Source organism: Colletotrichum scovillei (genome assembly GCF_011075155.1).
Source record: "Colletotrichum scovillei strain TJNH1 chromosome Unknown Contig00011, whole genome shotgun sequence".
Taxonomy (NCBI): Eukaryota; Fungi; Ascomycota; class Sordariomycetes; order Glomerellales; family Glomerellaceae; genus Colletotrichum; species Colletotrichum scovillei.
Genome location: NW_023336269.1, coordinates 632,360 through 656,721, shown reverse-complemented (window position 1 = coordinate 656,721; position 24,362 = coordinate 632,360). Strand labels below are relative to the sequence as shown.

The window sequence follows — 24,362 nt, the reverse complement described above, 5'->3', positions numbered from 1 at the left end:
GTTAATCTGACCCAAGCCGTACGAGACAGAGGCGGCAAACATGGTTGCGAGACCGTTGGTGCCGTACCAGCATGCCACGCGCATGGGCTGCTCAGCGCGACGGTACCACTGCGAAGTAATGACGGAGAACAGAGGAAGGCAGCCGGCCTCGAACAAGCCCAGCAGGAAGCGGGTCGCCAAGAGACCTGCGTAGTTGTGGCATGCAGCCATGCACACCTGCGCGATACCCCAACCCAAGACCAAGGAGGGCATCAGGATGCGGTGCGGTACCTTGACAATGAGCCATGAAGAGAAGGGCTGCCATGCGAGCTGGGCGATGGCAGCGATGGAGCTGACCATGGAGTATTCATTTCCGGTCAAGTTGCAGTCGGTTCTGAGGCCGTGGATGGCACCGTATCCTAGGACGGACTTATCGAGAATCTGGAGGAAGTAGACCCAAATGAGGATCGAGAGGATTCGCTTATCGGTCTTCCGGCGGATGCGTTTGTTCTAACAGTGGTTGGGTCAGCTACTGTTTAATTTGAAGGGAACGTGAAAGTTGGGTCGGCTTACATCTTCCTCTGTGACCTCGATTTGCTGATCACCAATGAGGTTCGCCGCGCGGTCGGCACCCTTGGCAATGTTCTGGCCCTGGTGCTTGAGCTGTTCGACGTCCTCGGTGTTGCGATGCTCAAGCTGAGACACACCGTCTCCAGTCTTCGATGCGGTGTCCATGTTGTTTGTTGGCGGTAAGCTGCTCTCTTGATGAACGGCTGACTAAGAAAGAAGACAGGAATTCAAGAAGAGAGAACCGGCTTCTCCCTTGATGGTCGAAACATTCAGGTAGCCAAGATGGGCGGCGATCTCCAACCATCTTATACCTAGACCCTGTTTATCGTCGTATCGCCGGCCGCGTCGTAGGCCGCTCAGATGTTCGGCGAAAAGCTCGAGCCAAGCTCGTCATGAGCAACATTTGACCGTACGAGGTGCATCTAACCCATACCATCTCATCCAATAATTGCTTCAGATAGGCGGGTGTGAGAGGATCCCCCCATGGGGACCTACCCGTTCCCCTCAGTCCAGCACCGCGCGCTAAGCAAGTTTGTAGGTTGGCATGGCACGCATGGCTGGCACCGCGTGGAGAGACCAGACGAAAATGGCACTAATTCCCCTCACGAACCACACGTTGCCCACCTTCGGGAGGTGGGGACGGAATGTTGGGGATGGAGAGAAGTCCGCGTGCGGTGAAGGGCAGGTTACCTGACTAGCCATGCATAAAACCGTACACAAATGGGATAATTATGACCTAGTGCGGCCTCGACTGGACAGACCTCGGCGGTGTCTTGCAAGTTGGAGGTGTGCGAGAGGACTGACAGCTTGATGCCCCCACGCAGAGGCTGAGGATTAACTTTGGCACCAAATAAGGATGACATGGTGTCTGTCAACTGACCCGAGACTGTGGACGTGTTCAGCTTTGCTATACTCTTTTCAGATGGGAGACTATCTAGTGCCCGGACTCCCTGAGAAGACGAAGGTTTGTGCCCGTCAAAATCACATAGATGGTGTCTAGCGTCGGGGTAGCTATCCCTAGTTCCTTGCCCTTTCGGTAGGGGTAACCGAGGATAATGTCCACTTCCATCGGCCGACCGGCTTTGAAGTCGTTTTGCATGCTGCTGCCGATGGGATGCATGGCCAGGATCTTGTTGATCAGCTTGTCGACCAGGTCGTAATCGATGGGCACCTCGCATGCCTTAGCGACATCAATAACTTCTCTCATCAATCGTTGGGTCATTGGGGTAGCGTCTGGTGAGGAGCTAAGCCACGAGTGCGTGTCGAGCAGTGTTAATGTCGTGAGCGAGTTCCATGCTGCATTCCAAACAACCTTTTCCCAGCGTTGTACTTGGATATTGGGCACCACCTGGAATACTGTCTTGCCCTCTGTCAATAGAGATGCAAATTCGTCAAGTCGCTGCTTCTCCACCCCCTGGTCGGTATCATTTGGGTACAATCCTATTTGCATATCCTCGGACTTTGTGTGTTTGATGTGCCCAGGCTGCGGCTGAGCGGCTCCGGTCCAGGTCTGCCTCATTAGCACAAGCTCATCCCAGGTTCTTGGAGACTCTCCCCCGCGACTTACCACGCATGAAATAATCGTTGTGTGGGGGAACGCTTTGCGAAATGGCACTTCGTTACCGACACCATTCTGAATAATGACGATCGTGGATTTCTCCGCATCTACTGCCGGGGCAATTTCCGCGGGGACTGCATCCTGCGTGATGGCTTTGTGGGCGCAGACAATGTAGTCAAACTTCGCTTCCGCCTCTGCGGCATTCCTTACGACTTGGGGGTATTAGTTTTGAACAGCTGGATTGACAGGGTTCAGGCCGTGATCTTGCTCCCCAGCGGCTACCCCGGATTTCATGTGCATACCTCTGTAAGGACGAACGTTATGCTCTCCATGGTTTTCGCTCGCAATAGCGATTCCATTTTCGTTCACTGCGCTGTAGTTTGACCTCGCAACAACCGTTAATCTAACCCGCGGTACTCTGCTGAGAATAAACGCGTAGAATGACCCAATGCTGAGCAGATGGTGTCAGCTTCTCATCCGAATAGGTCTTCAGGGTGAGTGACCCACGCCCCCAACCCGTAGAGGAGGACCTCGATTCGCTGGCCTTGTGCAGTCATTATCGAAATCTTGGTGCTCGTTCGACCTCGTCTCGGTGAATCCTCACTGGTGGCGCAAAGACTCCGGTTGGCGTTCAGCTGTGCTCTGTAGTATGCACTTCTGTTATGGCCCCCTCACTCAGCCTAGTATTTGTACACTAATCCGCCAGATTCCTGCTGCGAATACCGGCCGGCAACTGACTTCTGCTCCCGATGTTCGGTGCGGAGGCGGAGAAGCCACCAGGACACTTACCCCAGAGATTGATCCTTTGCAGCGTCTGTGACCTTCAGATCGGCGAACCTTGTGTCGTGTGCCCGTGTATCGTGGGGGAACGGGCGAGGGAGAGACTCCTTGGGGGTTGGATGGGGGTCGCCGGGCGTTGCATCCGGTGCTTGTGACCAGGGGTTCGGACAGGTGTCCGACGTTACGCCCCATCACCCCATCTTTCCCCCTCATTTCTCTGCCATCGTCCTGGTCCGACGCGGGGAAGCCGGTACTGAACCTTCTTTTCGTGATCGGAGGCCTCAGTGTGGTGAATCTCGGTCGACCTTCGTCTCGGGTCCGTGGGGTATTCAGGGGGGCTTCAGCCATTTGTTTGTCCTTTGGAGCATGATATCATCGGTGCGACTGATGGGTTCAAAGCTCGTAGCATCGTGTCTACTCTACCCCTGGGTGGATTTGCGCTGCAAAACGGCGAGAAAAACGGGCCAGGTAATTGCACGCAGAGAAGAGTTTTCACTCGGCATATTTGACTTTGAATCATGTTAAATTTGACCGTAGTCCTAGTAAGCATTGGGATGTTGCTTTCAATTACCTAGATGCTTGACTTAAAATTTTGTGGTTGCGTACTGTCTAACCGCAACTCTCTCTCACCGTAGTTGTGAAGAAGACCTCTTCCTCTCCAACTTTTCGCCCCAAATTCTCGCACAATTCGCAATCTGCAACGCTGTTTCTCGGATTCTGGTTGCTTGCCTGACAAGCCTGCTTCTCTCCGAAGGCGTTTTGGGTGTCTTTCCGGGATCTGACTCTTCCTCCTTGATCGTATGACCCCATTCGTCTGCCGACCTCGCCACTAATCGGGCGGCGTCTTCGATTTTCTTCCCCGGCGGCTCTGATCCGTCCTCAGTAAAGCACTCTTGGGGTTGCGTTGCGATCACGCCCGCAATGAGGTTCCACACAGCAATCAGATCCTCCTTTGGTATGGTTGGTGATATCGTCGCGGAGATGGACCGTCGTTCGGCGGAATAGCTCCGTACCGGCCTCGCCGATGATCCTGGCCGATCTGATGTGCGTGCCAGCAGACAATTACTGCACGCACCGTTGTTGATGCCCGGCAATTTGACGCACTCTAGTGAGATCCCGTCTCCCCTTCGGCATTTGGAACATTGGTCCTCGGAGCCTTGCAGGTCTCCTCGTTCATGAAGCATAACTGCCTCCAACACAGGCGCCTGTGAGATGTCTGGTGATGCCCGGCCGGGCCTGACCCTCCAGGCCCTCCGTACTGGGAGAGGACCTAGAACCTTCATGGTCTCTGTAGGCGTGCTGGATGTTTGTAGGCCTTGATCTCCAGCATATTGTGCAGTTTCTGGAGCTGCGTCTCTGATGGATTTGTGTCGTCCTCTATGCTCGTATGATCCTTGGCGACTCCCTACCCCGCTATGTGCTGGTGCGGTCTTCGAGCTGATCTGACCAACGCTTGCTCCTGCTCCCGTCCGGACTCTCGATGCCAGTGTTGTGGAAGGCATCGTGGCCTGTTCTTTCTGTGTAATTTCTCCCGCCCTTGCCAAAAGTTGAAGTGTAATATCTGCGATTTCCCGTTCATCACCCATCACGCTCAGGCAAATGAGGGCATATCAAGAAGAGTGATGCTGTTTGACCGACCGACCGAGCGAACCACCGAACATGAAAGGAAAAATAAACAACCCACCAGGAGAGAAAAAAAGAATTCAACCTCGTGATGCGGACCAGGTGGTCCACATACTCCAACGTACGAAAAAGCCACTTATAAGGTCCGGTGAAGAAGCCCGAAGTCTTGCCCCCAGTTACGTAATTCAATTGGTCATCTGTTCTACCGCGGGCGAGCTCGGAGGTGGTGGGTGATTGGCCGTCAGGAATTGCCGTGACTGTCAGATTCATGAGACGTTCTGGACTCTTGGAGATCTGCTGTCTCTGCACTGGGGGAGTCAGGCACTTTTGGTTCTGGGTCTGGCTCCAAGCGAGCCCTTCGTCCACGCCTTGTATGTTCGGGGTCCCCATGAAGGGTATACAGCGGGATACAGAAGCGCAGCATGGCTCCCAAATGAGCCAGGACGAGAAGGGTGTTCATCCAATTCAGCAACTATCCCACTAGTCGTCATGGGCTATTCCCCGATTGGATCAAGTGGCAATATCCGGCTCTTTTTTCCGTTGCCAGTGTGGGAGGCTCGCCCGAGAAGTCGGGAATGGCAACCCATCCCCGCGGAAAGATGCCTCGAGTGTCTCACATGGTCGCGCATGCAAAGCTGAGAGAGCGGCCCTGGGCCGCTGGGGCGCCTGGGGGTTGGTCGGGAGCACAGGCGGTCACCAAGAAAAGGTTGAGAGGGCAAACGTGGGTTGGGTTACCGAACATAGCCGGGCCAGCGTCGATCCATTTGCAGAGTGTGAGATGAAATCTGACCGGACATACGCCAGGCCGGGTAAGGGTTAGCGGAAGCGCAAGAGAAGCGAGATGGGTTTGTTCTACTTTTGGCTTCGTACCTCGCATGGTCGCGTGCAAACAAGAAACAACAACACCCCCACGGGGAAGAGCAAAGTCTCTGGCATATGGTGGTTTTTCTGCGTCACACAAAACAAGAGTCTCCAACCAGCGACAAATTCAGCGAAGTCGCGTGTGTAAGGAAATAAAAACCACGCCGGTTTCCACCGCGGATGTCACCATCTCGACTGATCAACACGCTGATTCTGGCCCGGAACAGTCCAGATACATGATCTGCTTGGGCAAACCATTGTGGAGAAGAAACAGTGGAGTTGATGGGGTTGGTAGGTGGGAAAACCATAATTATTTGGTACCAGAAACCGCCCCCCGCGGGTTTAGTCTCCGAGACTTTCGTTTCCTCCGTTCTGTGGGGGGTAGGGAGGAGGCTTTTTGATGGCCTCGGACCACGAAATAGTTTACCATTAGACTCGTCTTGGAAGAGGTGCCGGCGTGGGGGTTCGGACTACGTGGTTACATGGGTCGTTCCTACGGCTTATGTTACCTATTTTCGTGCCTGACTTACACCGACACAAGGGAAGGGGGCGAAAGTCGATCCCATGATCATCCATGTTGCGCTGGCCTGTCTGACTTCCTTGCATTCTGAGTTTGGATGGATTCTTTGTTACAAAAGCTTTGCTCGCGAGTAAGCTAATCTACCAAAACTCCCCTCACATCCCACCGCTGCTCCTAAATCTGCTCCCACAAACTACTTGCTCCCTCGTGCCACAAACCCGCAGAATCAGTCCACAATGTCTCCCTCAGCAAACGGCGGTCCCGCCGGTCACAACGGCAACGGCACACAGCACGGAGCACGGCCGGCTCTGACTCCCGGCCTCTACGTCCCGACAGTAGCATTCTTCCGCTCCGACGACTCAGTAGACGTCGAAACCACACGCTCCCACGCCGTCCGTCTCGCCAAAGCCGGCGTCGCCGGCCTTGTGACCCACGGCTCCAACGGTGAAGCAGTGCACCTCGACCACGACGAGAGACAACTCATCAACCGCACCACACGAGCCGCGCTCGACTCGGCCGGAAAGACTGAACTGCCTCTGATTGTCGGTTGCGGCGCGCAGTCGACAAGAGAAACCATCCAACTCTGCAAAGAGGCTGGTGCATCAGGAGGCGACTATGCGCTCGTCCTCCCACCAGCTTACTACGGTGGCCTCCTCACCACCGACCTCATCCTACAACATTTCCGCGAAGTCGCAGACGCAAGTCCGGTTCCCCTTCTCATTTACAACTACCCTGGCGCCTGCAGCGGCCTCGATCTCAACTCAGATACCATCATCAACCTCTCGAGTCACCCCAATATTGTCGGCGTAAAGCTGACTTGCGGTAACACTGGCAAACTGGCGCGGATAGCTGCTGCTACAGCCCCCAAGAAGGGTGACAACAGCACGACACCATTCCGGACATTTGGCGGTAGCGTCGATTTCACTCTGCAAACACTCGTCGTCGGTGGACATGGCATCATCGGTGGAACCGGAAATATTGCACCTCTTGCTTGTGTGAAGCTGATGCAGCTTTGGGACGAGGGTAAGTTGGCAGAAGCGAGAGAGCTGCAGGCAGTTGTGGCCCGCGGTGACTGGACTGCTATCCAAGGAGGATTTGTCTCAGTCAAGGCAGCATTGCAAGAGTACTACGGCTACGGAGGGCTTCCGAGGAAGCCTTGTACATTGCTCGAGGGAGAGAGCCTGACAAAACAGATTGATGGATTTTCTGAGTTGATTCAGGCTGAGAAGGCATTGCAAAAATAGATGCATGTAACAAAGTGGGTTTTGGCTTAGGTTTCAAGAGAATCATAGCGTATTGATCATTGAAGGAGCTTTCACCTCAAGATACTGCCAAGACAAGCGATGAAATGAATGACGTTTATCGCGTCCCAATTCCCCGTCGACAAATTGACCATCACTTTGTCGCCCACTGCATGCACTTTGGCTGATAGTCAGTGGATTGGTTGGGAGTCTCCCAATCTAAAAATGGGTGCTGTAGACTTACGACTCCGGCAATACGCGGCGCCCTCTCAATCTTTCCGTCTCAATGCCTATGCATAGATAATGTTGTTCAATCTTCTGACACAGCTTCGACAAGAAGCTCACTGCGGTTTTTCTTGCTTCAAGATCATAAGAGCCCTGTAAACACGCCCGTTTCCGCCGTATTTGGTATCATCTTGGAGAAAATCTGTCTCGATCACAAAGCCAAGTCGCTTGTAAAGACTCACCCCCGCCTCCATAGCATGTATGAAGATGTCGAGGCCCAGTTCTTTGGCTTGTGATATGCCACTTTGGACCAAAGCAGTGCCTATGCCTTTGCCTTGGTTGTCCGGGTGAACCGCCAGGTAGTCCAGTCCTACGTGACAAAAATAATAAGCACTTGGAAGATGGAAGCCACAAGGTAGCGGAAAAACACACGCATGTAAGCTCTCCTGCTTAGAATTTCATCCTCCGCCTCCCGGATAGGGACAAGTAAATCGTCCGACTCCTCGTTAGGATCCCAATGAGCTGTCGCGGCAACGCGCCGGATCTCCGCTTCTTCGTCTTGACTGACAGACGGAACCACGGCATCGGGCCAAGCCGGGGCCCCGCCGATGCTCTTGGCGCGGGATGCGGGCAGAATCCACCGGGCATATCCCACTATGTGCCCGGTGACGGGATCCACGGCCTTTTGATGTCGCTTCGGATTGGGGTCACTAATGAGGTTTCGCGGCGTTCGCTTGGCTATCTGCATGATGTGATACTCGAGGGTCCGATGGCGCCAGGCGAGCTGCCAGTGGGAATCTGCCCAGAAGGCGGGGATGTTGTTTCTGGTCAGCTCATGGCTGTCGGCCACAGTGCAGCCCGTAATGATGATTTTGGATGTAGTTTCCATTGTCTCAACTCGAGAAAACAGCGCAAGACCATGCTGCTTCTTGAGACTGAAGCACCGCAGCAAAGCGATAACTTTGCAGCTCATGAAAACTTTGGACAACGTGGTCACTTGGTAGGTTTTCTGGTGTGGCCCGGCTATCGGCACTTTCGAACTGCATACAGCACCACCCCTGCATCTCAGGCCTTGAACTTCACTCTGTCAGCCTGACTATTGTCCAGCTTGGAGTTCAGTCAAGTTTTCGAACGACAATACAGTCCTTTGGAACAACGGAAAGGCGTGTAACAGAATTGAACAAGCTGATACGGATCGAAAGACACCCGCTTAATGTACCTTCGATTTCGAAGTGCTACAATCACATGCACTTATCACTCGAGGCTTGAGACTTTCCTTGGATATGTTCATGAATAAAATCTCAAAGTGTCTGTTTAGAGCTTCAGCATTCTGTCTCTCGACCTTGTCTCAAGACGTCAATCCTTCTTCAGCTATGATGAAGCTTTTCAAGCACTCACAGGCCTCGACAGGCTGGGAAAGTCCGTTCGTCTCTCCCCGCTTTCCCCAAGTCCCCAACGCTTTCGGATCAGTGTCGCGTGACAGTCATTCCCGCCTCAACTCACGATGATTCACCTCGTTGCCATGCATGAACCTCCTTCCGTCTCTTTGCACTCGTTGTCAAATGATCACCATGGCAATTCTTGTCATCCATCACCCAATGAATACCGCTTCTTCAAACCCCGCATCAAACCCCGTGTTTCGTGCCCCGACCTAAACCCGTCTAAACTCTGACGACGTGCCAACAAGGGCAGACTATCCCCGGAAAAGGAAACGAGCTGACCCCCACGGAGGGATCTATGTATTTCTGGCTTGTCTGGCGTTTCTGTTCGGGGCCTAGCCCGACGTCCGAGCGGCTCTGCGGGTCCGGATCTGCGGGGCTGACCCCCATCCATCCCGTAATTCATGCGGGGAGCGGGTCGGACGCGAGACCACGAATCCGCGAAGAGGTTGTGTGTACTTGATCGGAAATGGTCTGATGCGTCTCTAATGGTTGCTCCCCTCTCTTCTCTCAAGGGTTGGCATCTCAAGTCAGCTTTCCCCGCAGGTACCTACGCTCGCATACCATCAGACGAGACGGCGCACGAATCACCTGAGTTTGTCTCCATGCAGAACCCCGTTTCGAGCCGACAGTCGGATCTAGCTGGCGGAAAATCATGCGGGTACGACTGGGCACCGACGTGGGGGTCTATGAATGTGTCGTAGGTAGATGGGGGAGGCTTTACATCACCATGAAGCTCATCAGGGTAGTAACTCCAATAAGCATATGAAGAATATTCAGGAGGCAGGAGTATTGCAAGTTGTTTGGCAACATTTGTTCAGACAACCACAACAATGTCAACCATTCTGGAAAAGCTCTTCTCTCTAGAGGGACGCACAGCTGTAGTAACGGGAGGCACACGGGGAATTGGACAGGCCATGGCAGTGTCCCTTGCAGAGGCAGGATCAGATATCATCCTCGTTCAGGTAAGAAACATTATCATCTGCATGTGTAGCTTGATGTTGACAAAAGGATAGAGGGACGAAAGCAACACTGAAACGAAAACACAAGTCGAGGCCCTGGGCAAAAAGGCCATCATCTACACAGCAGACCTTTCAAATCAAGAGGAGGTGGAGAGCTTGTCCGGGCGAATTTTAGCCGATGGCCACGATGTCAGCATTCTAGTTACTTGTGCCGGCATTCAGCGCAGACATCCCGCGCACAAGTTTCCCATGGGCGACTGGGACGAGGTCCTCCAAGTCAACCTGAAGACAGTCTGGACTCTTTGCCGAGACTTTGGCGCTTACATGCTCACACGCAGCCCCAACTCGGTGAACGGCCACCGCGGTAGTATCGTCAACGTGGCGTCGCTCGTCAGCTTCCAGGGAGGCATCACGGTGCCGGCCTACGCAGCGGCCAAGGGCGGCATAGCACAGCTGACCAAGGCGCTGAGCAACGAATGGGCGAGCCAGGGCGTCAACGTGAATGCCATTGCACCTGGGTATGTTGCAACAGACATGAATGAGGCGCTGATCAACAACCCGGAAAGGGCGGCGAGCATTCTAGCCAGGATCCCCGCGGGGAGATGGGGTACCCCGGATGACTTCAAGGGTGCCACGGTATTTCTCGCGGGGGCGGGAAGTTTGTACGTTTCGGGAGAGCTGCTGACTGTCGACGGGGGCTGGATGGGTCGATAATGTTTCAAGATGTGTTCTTAGTCAAGTAGAGATGTGAGAATACAACATAAAGTAACATCTGGTCCAGAATAGTATCGACGTGATCTACAAACTCAAGCACTGCTCATGGGACGACATCCTGAGCAGGGTGAACCCCACGTCTTGATGTGTCTTGCAAACAACGACACTTGCTTTCCCCGCTTGGCCACAGGTCTGACTGACGCCCGATTCCAGATCGCCGTGGAGCCAGGGAGAACTCCTCTAATTAAACATGGTGTGATGTGGCGTGGGGGTTCGGGCATTTTCCGATCCTCTGATGGTGTAATGTCATGCGTTCACGCCCATCAGCCTAAGGTTGGATATGCTGTGACCTCTAGAGCCAAATAACGTTGAGTGGCAAGAGTATCGTAAGCAAAATCCTCCAACAATAGCTCAAAGCACAACTGAATTCGCGGAAATGAGTTAGCAACAGCTTGAGTGGACTATTCGAAATGATAAACTAGCAGTGATTTGGCAAACAATATGCTTCCAGATGGCTGTCATATTTTCAGGGATGCTGATGACAGCAATTGGACTAATGCCGTTGCTAAAACTACAGTATGATTCAAACCATTGAGCCTTCCAGCTACCATTCTCTGATGCTGCCGTCGGGGCCATGGAAAACCTTGCACTGCCACGGCTCCGTCTCTTTGGAAATTTTGATCACCATCTCCTCATCGATATCAATGCCCAACCCGTAGCCCGTCGGCGCTTTGACATAACCGCCCTCGATATCGAACACCGTGGGATTCTTCAAATATGTCAAGAGATCAATATCACCTGCCTCGGTATTGTAATGCATGCCGAGACTCATCTCGAGAATAGAAAAGTTGGGTGCTGATAGGGCGACCTGTACGCTTGCCGCAAAGGCGACGGGGCCAAGGGGGCAGTGGGGTGCAATTGCCACATCATAGGCTTCGGCCATAGTAGCGATGCGCTTCGTTTCAGAGATACCTCCGGCATGAGCGATATCTGGTTGAAGGATGTCGACGCTGGCGTCCTCAAGAAAGCGTTTGATGTCCCATCTCGTGTAGAGACGCTCACCAAAAGCAATCGGAATCGTCGTCTGATTCGAGAGCTGCTTGATGGCTTCTGGGTGCTCGCAAAGGAGGGGCTCCTCGATGAATAGGGGCTCATATGGTTCTAGAGCTCTGGCTAGCTGCTTGGCCATGGCCTTGTGCAGGCGGCCGTGGAAATCCAGACCAGCGTCGAGACCAAGAGCCTTGACTTGTTTGAGACGCTCGACTGTGTCTTTCAGGACTCTGGGAGAGTCAACCCAGTTCATGTCCTCTGTTGCGTTCATCTTGACGCATGTCAGACCTTGAGCAATGCGCTTTTTCCTGTACGAATTGTTAGTATCGGGACGGTATGCCTAAGAAAGGGTTACTGACGCTGCTGCCTCAACATCTGATGGTCTGTCGCCCCCAATCCAGCAGTACACTTGAACCTTGTTACGGACCTGGCCGCCTAGTAGCTCGTAAATTGGAACTTTCAGGTTGCGACCTATGAATCATGGCTAGTTAGACAGTCTTCTCGGCGATGTGAGGTCTTCGTGCAGAATATTGCACACACCTTTCAGATCCCACAGCGCAATGTCAATGCCTGACATTGCTGACATGAAGACGGGGCCTCCTCGATAGAAGCCATGGCGCCAGAATGTTTGCCAAATGTGCTCAATGTTGCTGGGCAGAAGTCAGACAAAGTCTTACGAAAGGTAAGTTGAATGCTTTACCCTGCTTCAAGACCTACTATCCTAGGGATCATCTCCTCAAGACAGCCCTCAACAGCCAGATCATGTCCCTCGAGCGTTGCCTCGCCCCAACCATACTCGCCATTTTCGTCGGTAATTTTCACCATGAGCCAACGGGGCTTTACGCGGTAATACCGCACGGATGTGATCTTAGCCATAATGTACTAGAGGACGGGAATGGCTCAATGCTGTTCAGATGATTCGAAGCTGGTCGTGACAGAACTCAACACAGTCCAAGCAGTGGTGAAGCACATACAATCATTCATGATTCATCCCATTCTTAACAATGCTCCCCGCATCGTGAAGCTCTGCCATGCAGCGGTACATGTGTAACATTACGATCCATCAGGCCTCCAGGATTGGGGTCACCGGGTACGCCCTCCACGTCTGGTGTTGGTGGTTCATCCCCCACGTCTGGCACGACCCCCACCGAGGCTGGCACAATTGTCCAATGCGTGGAGGAATCGTGGAGAATGCATGGGGAAATCCACGATCTCCACCCATTTTACGGGCCGCGGCCCAACACGGTGTTGTTCCCGTTCCACGTCAGACAAAAGTTGTCTGGCTCGGAAAATCCAGCCATGCATTTCTTGTTTTCGTGCCTCGTGCTCACCTTATTATCCACACATTAAATTGTGCGCCCTAGCTCGTCCCAAATATGGTAGTTCCTATGACGAACCGAATTCATGATGTGGGTTTGTCATGACTCGAAGGGATCTACGGATAGCTGGCACGGCTGACGCCCGCTGATGGGTTGGGTGCAGCGGAATTGCTCCGAAAGTTCACAAACATGTCTCTACTTATCACCTTCAACGTCAAGAAACTGTGCTGCCGAGATATGGCTATTTGACTGGCTAGGTAGGTATCGAGGCAATCAACTGACTGCGAGGAGTACGGATAGACTGGGCTGCATAGTTCCTTCAAGTGATCCAGACACACAACTCAGTAGGTTGAGGTACCTTTTTTTGTAGCGAGGGGCTGTTGAAGGGCAGCTCATGCCAAGATCCTGGGGATTTTTATGAAGAGCCACATCGGTGTTCATACCGAAGCAGTGTGTCGCGGCGCATCCGGGTGGATAAGTCAAACCCCCCACTTCCCGGCACCCCCCTGTTTCTGGCACCCACAAAAACGCGAAAATCCACCACAACGCAATGCCCACCCCCAACCTCCTTTTATCACAACATTTTCAATTCGAGTCCAAATGGGCTCATTTTTTGCACATACCTTCTTCTATATCTAATGCCTCAATATACCGAAGATCAGCTTCGTCAGGCTCTCGAGGACATCTCAAACGGCAAGAGTCAAAAGAGAGCCTCATTGAGTATACCACGATCAACCCTCCAACTACGTCTCCAAGGTGGTCAGACTAGCTTTTGCTGACTGGCAGAGGCTGTCTCCTGACCAGGAGAGTAAGCTGGCACAATGGGTTCGCATTCAGGCTTCGCTGGGCCTCGCACCAACGCACCAACAGGTGAAGGAATTCGCAGAGCGAGTTCTGGCTGCTGCTGGGGATACCAAACCATTAGGAAAAGGCTGGATCTATGCCTTCGTGAGAAGGAACCCTATCATTAAGGTTCAGAGAAGTCGTTCCATCGATTCTAGACGCGTTAATGGGGCATCTACTGAGGTCATTAGGAACTGGTTTAAGTTCCTTGCTATCCCTGAGATCAAGGACATCAAACCAGCCAACAGATATAATATGGATGAGACTGGCATCCTCGAGGGTCAGGGAGCTAATGGGTTAGTGCTGGGCATGGCTGAGACGACGTCTGTTCGCAAGAAACAACCTGGGTCGAGGGCATGGGTCTCTATCATTGAGTGTATCTCAGCCTTGGGTAGGGCACTTCGTCCTCTTATCATTTTCAAGGGAAGACGGTCCAACAACAGTGGTTTCCATTACATCTGGTTCCATACGATGGGTGGGAGTTTACAGCAACAGATAATGGCTGGACTACAGACTTAACTGCCATTGAATGGTTAGAGAAGGTGTTTATCCACAGAGACTATGCCCGAGGCTGAGGGCGAGGCTCGACTGTTGATTGTGGATGGGCATGGAGTCATACGACGACAGACTTCATGTGGAATTGCTATATTAACAATATCCATTTACTGTTCTTACCACCACACTCCTCTCATGTCCTCCAGCCACTTGACCAGTCTGTCTTCAGCCCTGTTAAGTCAGCCTATCGGAAGGAGCTCGGTTACTTGTCTCAATGGAACGACTCTACCATTATAGGTAAAAGGAACTTCCTGGACTGTTACCAGAAGGCTCGACTTGCTGGTCTATCAGTCTCGAACATCAGAAGTGGTTGGAAGTGGACTGGTCTACACCTGTAGCGATGGTTAAGCCCTGATGAACCCTATGGTATTACCTGGCCCTGCTAAGCCCACCACACCCAAACCAACCAGTCGGGGCAAAAAGCGATGCCATAATGGTCAACAAACTACCCCTGTTGAGCCATGGGATTCTTTCCTCTGCAGTGGTCTGGTCGACACCCAGGAAGCTGGCAGAGCTCAGCGGTCAACTGCACTTATACACCCAACTCGACAATGATACCAGCACTCAACGGCTGCTGTTCAGGAAGGTGAAAAAAGGCTTCACAGAGCAGGCCTGGCAACTGGCAGCTGCCCAGCAGCAGCTGGCTCACCTGAGGGCTCAAGTTACCAACGCTGCAGTTAGGAAGAGAAGACTGTTCAGATCGATCCCAACACGAAGTTTGCGAACATGGGATATCCATCGGGCTCAAATCGAAGCGGGTGAAAAGGAGGTTATTACGGCTGAATCCAGCGACTCTGAATGCCCTAGTGAGGCTGGCAGTTGTATTGTAGTGGGTGTGGTTGAGGATCAATAGTTAATAGTAATGAGGAGGTTGGGTTGTGATCCCATCGTTTTTGTGGGTGCCAGAAACAGGGGGGTGCCAGGAAGTGGGGGGTTTGACTTACTGATTCATTGCCGTTCGAGCAACTCTTCTTACGCTCCCCCGCCCGGCCCGATCGGAGTTGGCCTTTCGCCGACACTTATGCGGCGACTGACACCGTGAGACAGAAAAGTGGCGTCGTTATGGAAGCGGCTGATTTGCCCACACCTTGGATCCTTTGGAGATGTCCAATCAGCAATGAGTTTTGATAGCCGACGCATGTTTTGACGTTCCTCTTTAATCCTCCGTCTATTAGTCTATCATTTTCACGTTAGTCATGATCTATTAGTCCGCATTTTATCCCGATCCCATCTTTTCCCTCTATCCTGCAACGATCATGCAGTCTCACGTCCTCCCGGCTTGTTGCTGCGGTGCGCTGGTGCGCTGTGCCAGCACTTGTCCGTGGCTGTCGTGGTTGCCATCATGTGAACCTTTCTCACTCGGGTGTCCCATTTCTTCATCCCGACTCTCGCTAGACGTATCATCTGGCTTCGCCTCCTCAATCGGATGCAAGCCTCTGTCTTTGATCAACAGACAGCCCACCAAGCACAACCCAATCAGTGGTATCTGAAGAATGAAAACAGCTCGACTAGCCGCCATGTATGCGTCGAGAACCGCGGACTTATCTTGCTCATTCAGTTGCGGTATCGAGTAAGTGCTGCTGGCGAGGTCTTTGAAGCCTGATGGCAAGTTTGCTCGTAAAGTTGCCTGAAGCACTGCCGCGGAGACGGCTAATCCGCAAGCACCACCGGCGCATCGGAAGAAGTTGCGGTTTGAAGTAATGACTGCTCTGCGAGACTTGATGGAGTGCGCCTGCAGGGCCACCAGTGTTGGCTGAAAGATGAAACCGACACCAATGCCGATGATCAGTAGAGGAATAACAATGATTCCAGCCTTGGTGTTTCGGTCGAAAATGAGTGTGAGACCAGCTCCTCTGTATGATCTGTCAGACGGTTGCAAACGTAGTAGCCGGGATTGGGAATGCCCTGTACTCACAGTGTCCAGAGGCCAAAGCCTGCCCAGATAACTTCTCCATAGCGCTGAGTTCTCGATATGTACTGTCCGGAGATAATGGAGAATACGGATTGACAAACAACTAAGGAAACGTAGATTCCCGCCGAATGAATGACCGAGAACTGATGAGCGTTCTGAAGATACAGCGGGATGTAGTAGAGGTATCCTTGGTACGCTGCCCCAAAGAGGAATGACTGTGCCAAAAGGACAACAACAACCTTGTTCTTGAAGATGGGAACTGTGTATTGTTAGCTGGATTCGGTGACATATTTCTTGTTGACGACAATTACCTGGCATCATCGGAAGCTTGGCAAACTTCCACTCCACAATGACAAAAGACACGAGAGCAAGTGCCCCTATTGTCAACATACTGATGACCATCGCTGAGTTCCATGGGAAATATGCACCACCTAACACATTAAATGAGTATTTTACTCTGTCAACGGACAGGATCGAGGCATGACTTACCTCCAGATATAGGAATAAGCAGCAAAATAACGCCGGCTGACGAGGTGAATGAACCTGCATAGTCGATCTTCTTGACACTCTTCATAAAGTCGTCATCTGGAGGCTTAGATGGCAGGAAGAAGTATGAGATGACGCCGACAATAACACCAAGGGGTGAGAGCATCCAAAAGAACGCTCTCCATGTTGCCCTCTCAACAAAGGCTGCAGCAAGAAAAGGTCCGAGGACGTTTCCCAAACCAACCATCGAGCCCAAGATTCCTTGGTACTTGCCTCTTTGTTCTAAAGTGACAACATCGGAAACAATGATCATGGCCAGATTCGTGATACCACCTCCGCCGATGCCCGCAACGCCACGGAAGATGTAAAACATGGTCGCATTCTGCGAAAGCCCGCAGAGCAAGTCTGCAATTGACAAAAGACCGATGGCACTTAAGAAGACGGCTTTTCGGCCGAAAATATCTGAGAAGCGCCCGTAGAGCATCTGAAATGTGGTGTTGGCGATGAGCGATGACGTACCCGCCCATGATATCGTATCCTCCGCGTTGAGGTCCGCAGCAATCGTTGGCAAAGTGATACTGATGCCATTCTGGTCGATGAATGAGACTAATAGAGTCACTGCAAGGGTTGCAAAGACAACTAGGAGTTTCTTCAAAGGTAAGATATTCGTCTGGTCGTGAAGAGCCTTTTCGGCCTTGGTTGTTTCCTGATCGCCCCTCATGCTGCAACCCTGTCTAGTCGATCACTTGGGACAAAGTACAAGAAAATCGATAGCAAAAATACCAGCGTAGATTATGGCTGAATGATTAGGAAGTTCGAATATGCGGCTGGAACTATGAGTAAAAGAACCAGCGCATGAAAACTTTTCGTGAGACAATCCGACGTTGAGAGCGGATACCAGCGTCCGGAGGAGCCAAGACTCGGATCACCGCCGTCAAAGATTGGTCAATCGGCCTCATCTCGGCTCCGGGTTCGGCAGCGAAAAAATTGGGCTGAAAAGTTGAAGGGGGGCGAATTCGACGTTGACTGTTGAAAAAATGGGTGCGTCATGGCTAGGCGAGACCAACAAGGGATTTCGGCAAGTTTTGAAGCGATGGACTCCACAAAAGTCGTTGCTTCTCGGAACATCCGATGCCATCGGGTGGTCGCCAATGAGGCTCGCTTATCATTCTCGGCGGATGTCCGACGCTATTTATCCCGCATGATTCGCTCACCTCGAGACCATGTTATCAGAGAGCATTCGCTCGTCTGGTCGATAGAAGGTGCCAATTTGGCAGCTAAGCTACTTCTTATCAAAAGGCTGAGATGGAGATGGGATAGCGGCATCAAGGGAAAGGCAGCTTCCAGTCATGATAAGGCAATAGAACCTCAATTTGATAAATAAAGTGATTACGGCGAAAAATCGCAACTTGACACGAAACTTCGTAAGGTGTGTTGATTGTGATTATTGAAAGACGCAACAAGTGTATTTGGAATTATTTGAACAATTTACACTGAGCAATGATGTTCTTGACGAGGTTCAAAAGAGCTTGCTCATCCCGGCACGAGTTCAAACGATTCATCCAAACCAAAGAACATCCCGAAGAGGGGACGGCGTACTTCAACGAAGACTTGCTGCCTACTCCTCCAGGTTAGTTGTCATTTGAAGTTTTGGACACAATGAGCAAATAAATGACCTCTCTCTGAAGAGCATCGAAGTTGGACAGCTTTACACTTCTTCACGTACTACTTGACCCAGACATTTTCACCAGGCTCTTATAATCTTGGAGCAACTCTCATCTCAATTGGCCTAGTACGTTGGATTCAGTGCATGTTCTACATTCTCTTATAGAATCTCTGACAATCAACGCGCAGCAATGGTGGCACGGCATGATTGCAGCAGTGATCGGCTCCGCTATCCTCAGCGTCGTGGTTATCCTCAACTCCCGCGGCGCAACTCGCTATCATGTTGGATTCCCCGTATACGTTCGCGCTGCTGCCGGTGTTAGCGGTGCGAAACTATTCATCGTCGTGCGTGCCTCCGTCGCCGTCATCTACTTCGCAACTCAGTCATTCTATGGCGGTATGCTCACTTCTGTGGCCCTCAGAGCCATATTCGGCTCCGGGTGGGACAATATTCCTAACCGCCTACCAACAAGCGCGGGGATCACTTCCAAGAACCTGTTGGCATTCTTCATCTTCTGGATCATGCAGTTCCCGGTGATGTTCATCCATCCGACTATGCTTCGACACCTATTTGTGGTGAAGTCAGTGGCTACAACTGCAGGACTAGTCGGCGTCCTGGGATGGGCGGTACATGCTAACGGAGGGAGCTTGGGTGGCTTCAACTTTGGGGCGAAGTCTCTAAGCGGCGCGGCGCTCGTGTGGCCCATGATCCAAGCTATTAACAGCGTTATGGCGGCACTCTGCCCGATCCTTGTTAACCAACCTGATGTCGCTCGCTACGCTACGCGTCCAGCACAGGCAACCTGGTCACAAGCCATCGGTATCCTTGTCAGCAAGGTGCTCGTCATGTTCCTTAGCTGTGCCACAACTAGCGCGGCTGCTGGTGTTCTTGGCAAGAGCTACTGGAACGTCTGGGATCTCTATAACGCTATCTTGACTGAGTACTGGGGTCCTGGGGCCCGCGCTGGGATGTTCTTCGCTTCCGCGGTAAGATGAACATCGTCCAGAGCGGTTTTCGGCTTGCTAATCGGTGTATCAGGGCATGATTTTGGCGATTATCGCGACCAATGCCGGCTCGAATTCTCTGCCGGTCGGTGCTGATACCAGCGGGCTGTGGCCGAGGTATATCAATATTGTCAGGGGTCAGGTGATATGTGCTCTGCTTGCACCCCTTTGCGTACCGTGGAAGATCATCGCCAGTGCCAGTTCTTTCCTCACTTTCTTGGGGTCATACACCGTTTTCCTGATGCCCACCTGTGGTGTAAATACAAGAAGTCCTCATCCCATAAGAAATCCTCGTCGTACTGATGAATTTCCAGATCATGATCGTAGACTACTGGATCATCCGTCGAGGAAACCTCCATGTCCCAAGTCTGTACACAAAAGGACAAGGCACTCCGTACACGTACTACAAAGGTTGGAACTTGCGCGCGGTCACCGCGTGGGTTGCTGGCGTTGCGTTCACCGTACACGGCATTGCTGGAAACCTTGACCCCGACTCCGTTAACCAGGCAAGCAAGAACATGTATAAGCTGGGTTTCCTGCTTTCTCTCGCAATGGGTTCGTTAGTCTACTTCGTAGCTTGTTTTATCTGGCCCATTCCGGTTTATCCACAAGAGCTGGAGTCAGAGACAAACACGGGCTTTGAGAGCATGGCGCCATCAGAGGGTTTCTTCCCTGGAGAGAGTGTTGATACTATTCGTGGAGTCTTTTATTCCTTTGAGGAGACTGAAGTCCAGCAGAGTACGGGGAAGAGCGCCGGTGCTGAGTCTATCAGCGAGAAGTATACGGTTTAAAGGAAGGTGTGATCAAATACTTACTTGAATAACCAAATTATACGGTTCATTTCGTCAGATTTTCGCGTTTTCCAAAAAGACTGGTTTGAGTTCTTAACGAAATTATCAAGAAACTTGAATTACTTGTCTTATCACCATAAAATCACCTTTGACATTTATCCCAGCTGGTGAAGGGTTTTAACAACCTTTTCCCATCAAAGACGCCTACTAAAAGGCAAGCGACCAGGCGACAGTACCTCCATTGAATTCAATCTGAGAAGAATTGTTTGTATATCCAATATGATTCAGATGCTCTATTCGTTCCAGGTGCCTGAAAGACTCTGTAGTAACTCAAAATTCGGCATCCAGACGGGACTTCCACCTTCCGTGTCCTGATCGATCCAATTTGCAAGCTCTGCAACCATCGGCCAAGCGCCCTCAAACTCTCCAAGCGCTATTCCACCGTCTTCAGACATCAAGAACTGATTGGAAGTACTATCTATCGGACGCGTCGTGGCCTCGTTCCCACTGAGGTCAGGATTTTGTACTCCACGACTATCAGCCGCACCCGGCGCTTTGCTGGCTCTCATTTGGGCCGAGGCCATCTCAGCAAGACCAGCCTCGCTATCCTGAAGCTTTTCCATGGCTGCATTCACAAGCACCTCAAAAGCATCTCGGTACTTACGTACCCAGGGAGCCCTCTCGCTCATGACGAAGAGCACTAGAGAGCAAGCTCTTATATCGTTTGACACAGCCACCGACCAAAGCGCATTACCCTGAGTCCAGAGTCCATACACGAGAGTGACTCCTGCGACAAAGACTGTTTGGACTGCGATGAAGCTGTGGCCGTAGTCCAGGGTCTGATGCAATCTCTTATGTGCTTGGCATATATCACCTGCGGCTCGCATGCACAGTCCATAGAACGGGTCTGTTGCTGGTAATATCGGCAAAAACGGCTGTATCAGAAGACGCAGCGCACGATTATAGAGCAGGAGCGCATAGTTCAGATCTGGATGACCTGCAGGAATCCAATCCGTCAGAGAGTCCCGCCAAGACTTGAGTTGCTGATGCAGCCGGTCTAGTTTGGGCCGGAGTGCGTCCAAAGTCTTGTCCGTGCGATAAACCGAGTGATGAATCTTGGACTCGATTCTGCGAAGCTTGAAAAGAACGAGTGCCAGAGTGATGTCGTTCCCGACAATGACCGAAGCAGATGGGCTCCCGTTGAAGATGGTATTCGGAAGCTCAACGTCGATCTGGTTGTCTGCGATGCTCAAAGGCCGACCAAGCGACACTGCTATGGTTCTTTCAAGAGAATAGACAGACCAAAAAAGCCTGCGTCTTCTTTGAACGATAGAGCCATCAAGATTGTGTTCATGTGCCGCGCGATGCAGGCCCAAGTCGATTGATGTTCTCATTGCTAATCCAATCATGTACCACAGCCCATGGCTAGATGTTGACCGAAGATGGAACATCACGAGCAACGTCATTGCCTCAATGTTTTGGACGGTTCTCGACTCCCTGGCTGCTGAGATATGCTGCAAAGCAGTGATATAGAGAGCCTTGAGGAATGATGTCAACGATGTCAAACACAATGAATGTACTGGAGAATGGTGTCAAATGCATACCTCTGGAGATAATACTGGGCCCCTTTGCGTCAGTTGCACTAGAGTTGCCCCCATAGCGTATACAAGATACAACTTGAAAATACCGAAGCGTTCAATCCTTGTAAGAGTTTGTGTTGATTTAGCAGCCAGAGTCAGTCTCTCGCTATGCAACTTCCACAACTCCTCAGGCTCCAGGAAAGGGTACTTGGAGTGCAGCTGAGATGTGTACGCTTTGAGCATTTGAGAACCCTGCTCATCACTTGGAGGTTCCTTGACACTATGAGCCAAAAGATCTTCCACTGTGATGCATCTCGGACTGGGATTGATACAGTTAGCCTGATTGCCCGTAGTGCCATCCTGTATGTCTGGCAACATCTTATTCCAGACAGTCGCCTGTACCATCTCGCCAAGGTTCAGAGCTAAGGATAGTCCAGACGAGGGTCCAACATAAGCCGGCGCCTCGAAGTTTCCTAGCGAGACGTGTGCTACAACGTCACTGAGGGCATTTTTGTCTCTACCCGACGGAACCGAGTAGTTGCTTGCGGTTTCCCTCGGAGTTGTGGTTGCTTCTGGGGTAGGGACTTGGGCTAGCTTGTTCTCCAAGAAAGCTACTCGCTCTTCGAGAGCTCGTGTGTATCTGCATCGGAGATCAGCCCACATACATTCAATCAAGACTTGTCAACTTGATCGGAATTGAATGACCAACTACTTACGCAATCGATGAAGCATCGTCGGCGACATCTGTCTTATCACACTGTGCTCCTGATTTACGACAATTTGAGCAAATAGGATATTGGTCGTCACACTAAGGCCAGAATCAGAGGAAAACGTCTGAGGTGCTATTTTGATCGGCTCTGGGTAAGTACCTTTTGCTTACGACTTTTGCATCGCGTACACGCAGTCCTGCCCCTCTTCCGGGGGTTCACAGCTACGGCCCCCGGCGTGGCCAGGGGCGGCGATACCGGGTCCTGAGTTTCGGACGTCATGCCCGTCTCTCAATGCCAAGGTTTGTTCTGCTGCCCGAAAACTTCGTTCGGATGATAGAGGCGGAGATCCGATTTACATACTTGTCGGATCCTCCTCAAATTTGCCGATGCCGCCTGAGCGCGGTTGGTTGTTGGGACTAATCCATGCAGGGCTAGTCTGTTCGGACAACATCCGACTCTATGGCTACCCAGCCCCGATCGGAGGTTCCGACCATGCTTGTGTCAACTGGCCGTTTTCGGCATTCAACCGTCTCAACAGGGAGCTTTCTGGCCGAAATCTGGGGAACTGACCAACAAGCGGTGTTTGGTCAACAACCAATTGCGCGACGATTGTCCATGCTATGCCGTTTGTTTCGGCTAGTCTACGTTTGTTTGTTCATATCCTCGGGCTGGTTCTCGATTCCAATGAGCGTGAGAAGGCTCTGTATTTCAGAGTTGGATAACATCATGACACGGTCAACATCACGCCCTCACGAAGCCTTCGGCACTTGTACCTCAAACATGTTGACGTTGACTACATACAGGTGATTCATTTACCCTTCATCCACTCCCTGTTTGGCTTGTAGGGAAATTCTGCCCTCATGTGTCTGGCGATATCGCGTCTCGTTGTAACCCAAACTCCTTCTTTTTCCGCAATGTACTTCATGAACTTCCTCAAAGCCTCTGATCTGCCTGGTTTGCCAATGATACGTGTATGCAATGGAATGTTCATCAGCTTGCCGCCCTCTCTGTACAAGCAATCAAAAGTGTTCTTCAAATACTGCTCATACGTCTCCGCAACAGAGCTGCCAAAGCCGGGCGACATGTGGAATTTTCCATCGTTGCAATCATAATTGTAAGGGATGAGCAGCATGCCTTCTCGCTTCTCCTCTCGCAACTCTTTCTCCCATGGCAAGTCAAGCCAGTAAGGAACATCATCGTTGTAACATTCGGAAGACCAGAGAAACTCGCCTCCAAGACTCTTCCATACTTCCGGGAATAACGAGGGGGTATTGGGTGTACCACGGCCAAAGTAAGCGCCGACGGGCATCTCACCTGATACTTCCTTCAGCATAAGAATGTTCTGCTTGATGTATTCCTTGTCCTCCTCGAGTGCATAGTTCCAGATATCCAGCCATCTGAGTCCGTGACAAGCGATTTCATGTCCGTCTCGGACCAGCGCCTTTGCAAAGGTTGGGTTGCGCTTGAGCGCGTAAGCTACAGCGTAAGTAGTGAAGCTCCAGCCAAATTCCTTGAAGAGACGGATAAGACGCCAAGAAGCTGAGCGACTGCCATACTCAAAGTCTTGCTCGGCATTGAGGTACCTGGCGCCTTCTTTGTAGCCACCAGATGCGCCTTTCTCCCACAAGTATGGTTCCGAAAAAGGGTCTCCGTCCAATGTGCTTCTTTCTCCGCCTTCTCTATACACAGTTTTAGTAATAGTAACATGTAGTTGGTAAAGACCAATCATACTCATAGTTGAGAACAAAGGAAACCGCGATACGAGCACCATTTGGCCATTTTGGATCGAAGCCCTCCTCGCCGAAACCTAAGGGTTGTTGTATTAGTAACTGCGACTACGCTGGAAGTAACAACAGACTCACCCTCAAAGTCCCGGGGTATCTGCAAGCTTTCTTCGATATGAACCATTTTGGTAAGAGTAAAGATTAATCGGGTTGTTGATGATGGATTCCAGTGACGAAAGAAAATGGATTC

At 51.6% G+C, this 24,362-nt stretch overlaps 8 protein-coding genes across 8 annotated transcripts; 3 read left to right on the top strand and 5 right to left on the bottom strand.

Moving 5' to 3' along the window:
* Positions 1-1,483: 1,483 nt before the first annotated feature.
* HER10_EVM0012370 (2-dehydropantoate 2-reductase) lies at positions 1,484-2,664 on the bottom strand (the record flags this gene model as incomplete). The annotated part of the gene is made up of 4 exons (XM_035481766.1): positions 1,484-2,059; positions 2,117-2,319; positions 2,410-2,558; positions 2,615-2,664. 4 exons carry the CDS (start codon positions 2,662-2,664, stop codon positions 1,484-1,486), a joined length of 978 nt encoding a protein of 325 aa, XP_035327393.1.
* A 3,296-nt stretch (positions 2,665-5,960) lies between these two features.
* Positions 5,961-7,135, top strand: HER10_EVM0008671 (dihydrodipicolinate synthetase; the record flags this gene model as incomplete). The annotated part of the gene is made up of 1 exon (XM_035478184.1): positions 5,961-7,135. Exon 1 carries the CDS (start codon positions 6,128-6,130, stop codon positions 7,133-7,135), a length of 1,008 nt encoding a protein of 335 aa, XP_035327078.1. The 5' UTR covers positions 5,961-6,127.
* Positions 7,136-7,473: 338 nt separating this feature from the next.
* Positions 7,474-8,246, bottom strand: HER10_EVM0004992 (acetyltransferase; the record flags this gene model as incomplete). Its single annotated transcript, XM_035474618.1, has 2 exons — positions 7,474-7,727; positions 7,790-8,246. The coding sequence occupies 2 exons, from the start codon at positions 8,244-8,246 to the stop codon at positions 7,474-7,476; spliced, it is 711 nt and encodes a 236-aa protein (XP_035326823.1).
* Positions 8,247-9,629: 1,383 nt separating this feature from the next.
* HER10_EVM0004896 (2-deoxy-D-gluconate 3-dehydrogenase) lies at positions 9,630-10,472 on the top strand (the record flags this gene model as incomplete). The annotated part of the gene is made up of 2 exons (XM_035474524.1): positions 9,630-9,761; positions 9,813-10,472. The coding sequence occupies 2 exons, from the start codon at positions 9,630-9,632 to the stop codon at positions 10,470-10,472; spliced, it is 792 nt and encodes a 263-aa protein (XP_035326815.1).
* A 604-nt stretch (positions 10,473-11,076) lies between these two features.
* On the bottom strand, positions 11,077-12,398 carry HER10_EVM0009141 (galactonate dehydratase; the record flags this gene model as incomplete). The annotated part of the gene is made up of 4 exons (XM_035478640.1): positions 11,077-11,830; positions 11,882-11,993; positions 12,063-12,172; positions 12,223-12,398. The coding sequence occupies 4 exons, from the start codon at positions 12,396-12,398 to the stop codon at positions 11,077-11,079; spliced, it is 1,152 nt and encodes a 383-aa protein (XP_035327124.1).
* Positions 12,399-15,468: 3,070 nt separating this feature from the next.
* On the bottom strand, positions 15,469-17,659 carry HER10_EVM0007237 (uncharacterized protein). The gene is made up of 4 exons (XM_035476799.1): positions 16,641-17,659; positions 16,463-16,582; positions 16,155-16,410; positions 15,469-16,092 (listed from the first exon to the last, which is right to left on the bottom strand). The coding sequence occupies exons 1-4, from the start codon at positions 17,356-17,358 to the stop codon at positions 15,504-15,506; spliced, it is 1,683 nt and encodes a 560-aa protein (XP_035326969.1). The 5' UTR covers positions 17,359-17,659; the 3' UTR covers positions 15,469-15,503.
* Positions 17,660-18,140: 481 nt separating this feature from the next.
* Positions 18,141-20,098, top strand: HER10_EVM0007306 (allantoin transport; the record flags this gene model as incomplete). The annotated part of the gene is made up of 5 exons (XM_035476865.1): positions 18,141-18,267; positions 18,326-18,429; positions 18,492-19,289; positions 19,342-19,563; positions 19,622-20,098. 5 exons carry the CDS (start codon positions 18,141-18,143, stop codon positions 20,096-20,098), a joined length of 1,728 nt encoding a protein of 575 aa, XP_035326976.1.
* Positions 20,099-20,391: 293 nt separating this feature from the next.
* Positions 20,392-24,358, bottom strand: HER10_EVM0010967 (chitin deacetylase 1; the record flags this gene model as incomplete). The annotated part of the gene is made up of 6 exons (XM_035480411.1): positions 24,251-24,358; positions 24,120-24,195; positions 23,205-24,067; positions 22,395-22,443; positions 21,703-22,318; positions 20,392-21,636 (listed from the first exon to the last, which is right to left on the bottom strand). Exons 1-6 carry the CDS (start codon positions 24,294-24,296, stop codon positions 20,392-20,394), a joined length of 2,895 nt encoding a protein of 964 aa, XP_035327268.1. The 5' UTR covers positions 24,297-24,358.
* Positions 24,359-24,362: the final 4 nt, after the last annotated feature.

Bases quoted from the DNA above. Each gene is read 5' to 3' on its own strand.
- HER10_EVM0007237 (XM_035476799.1), bottom strand. From the start codon at position 17,358: ATGAGGGGCGATCAGGAAACAACCAAGGCCGAAAAGGCTCTTCACGAC. The intron at 16,411-16,462 runs GTAATTGTCGTC...AACAATACACAG, and splicing joins CAAGCTTCCGATGATGCCAG to TTCCCATCTTCAAGAACAAG. The intron at 16,093-16,154 runs GTGAGTACAGGG...CAGATCATACAG, and splicing joins GGCTTTGGCCTCTGGACACT to AGGAGCTGGTCTCACACTCA.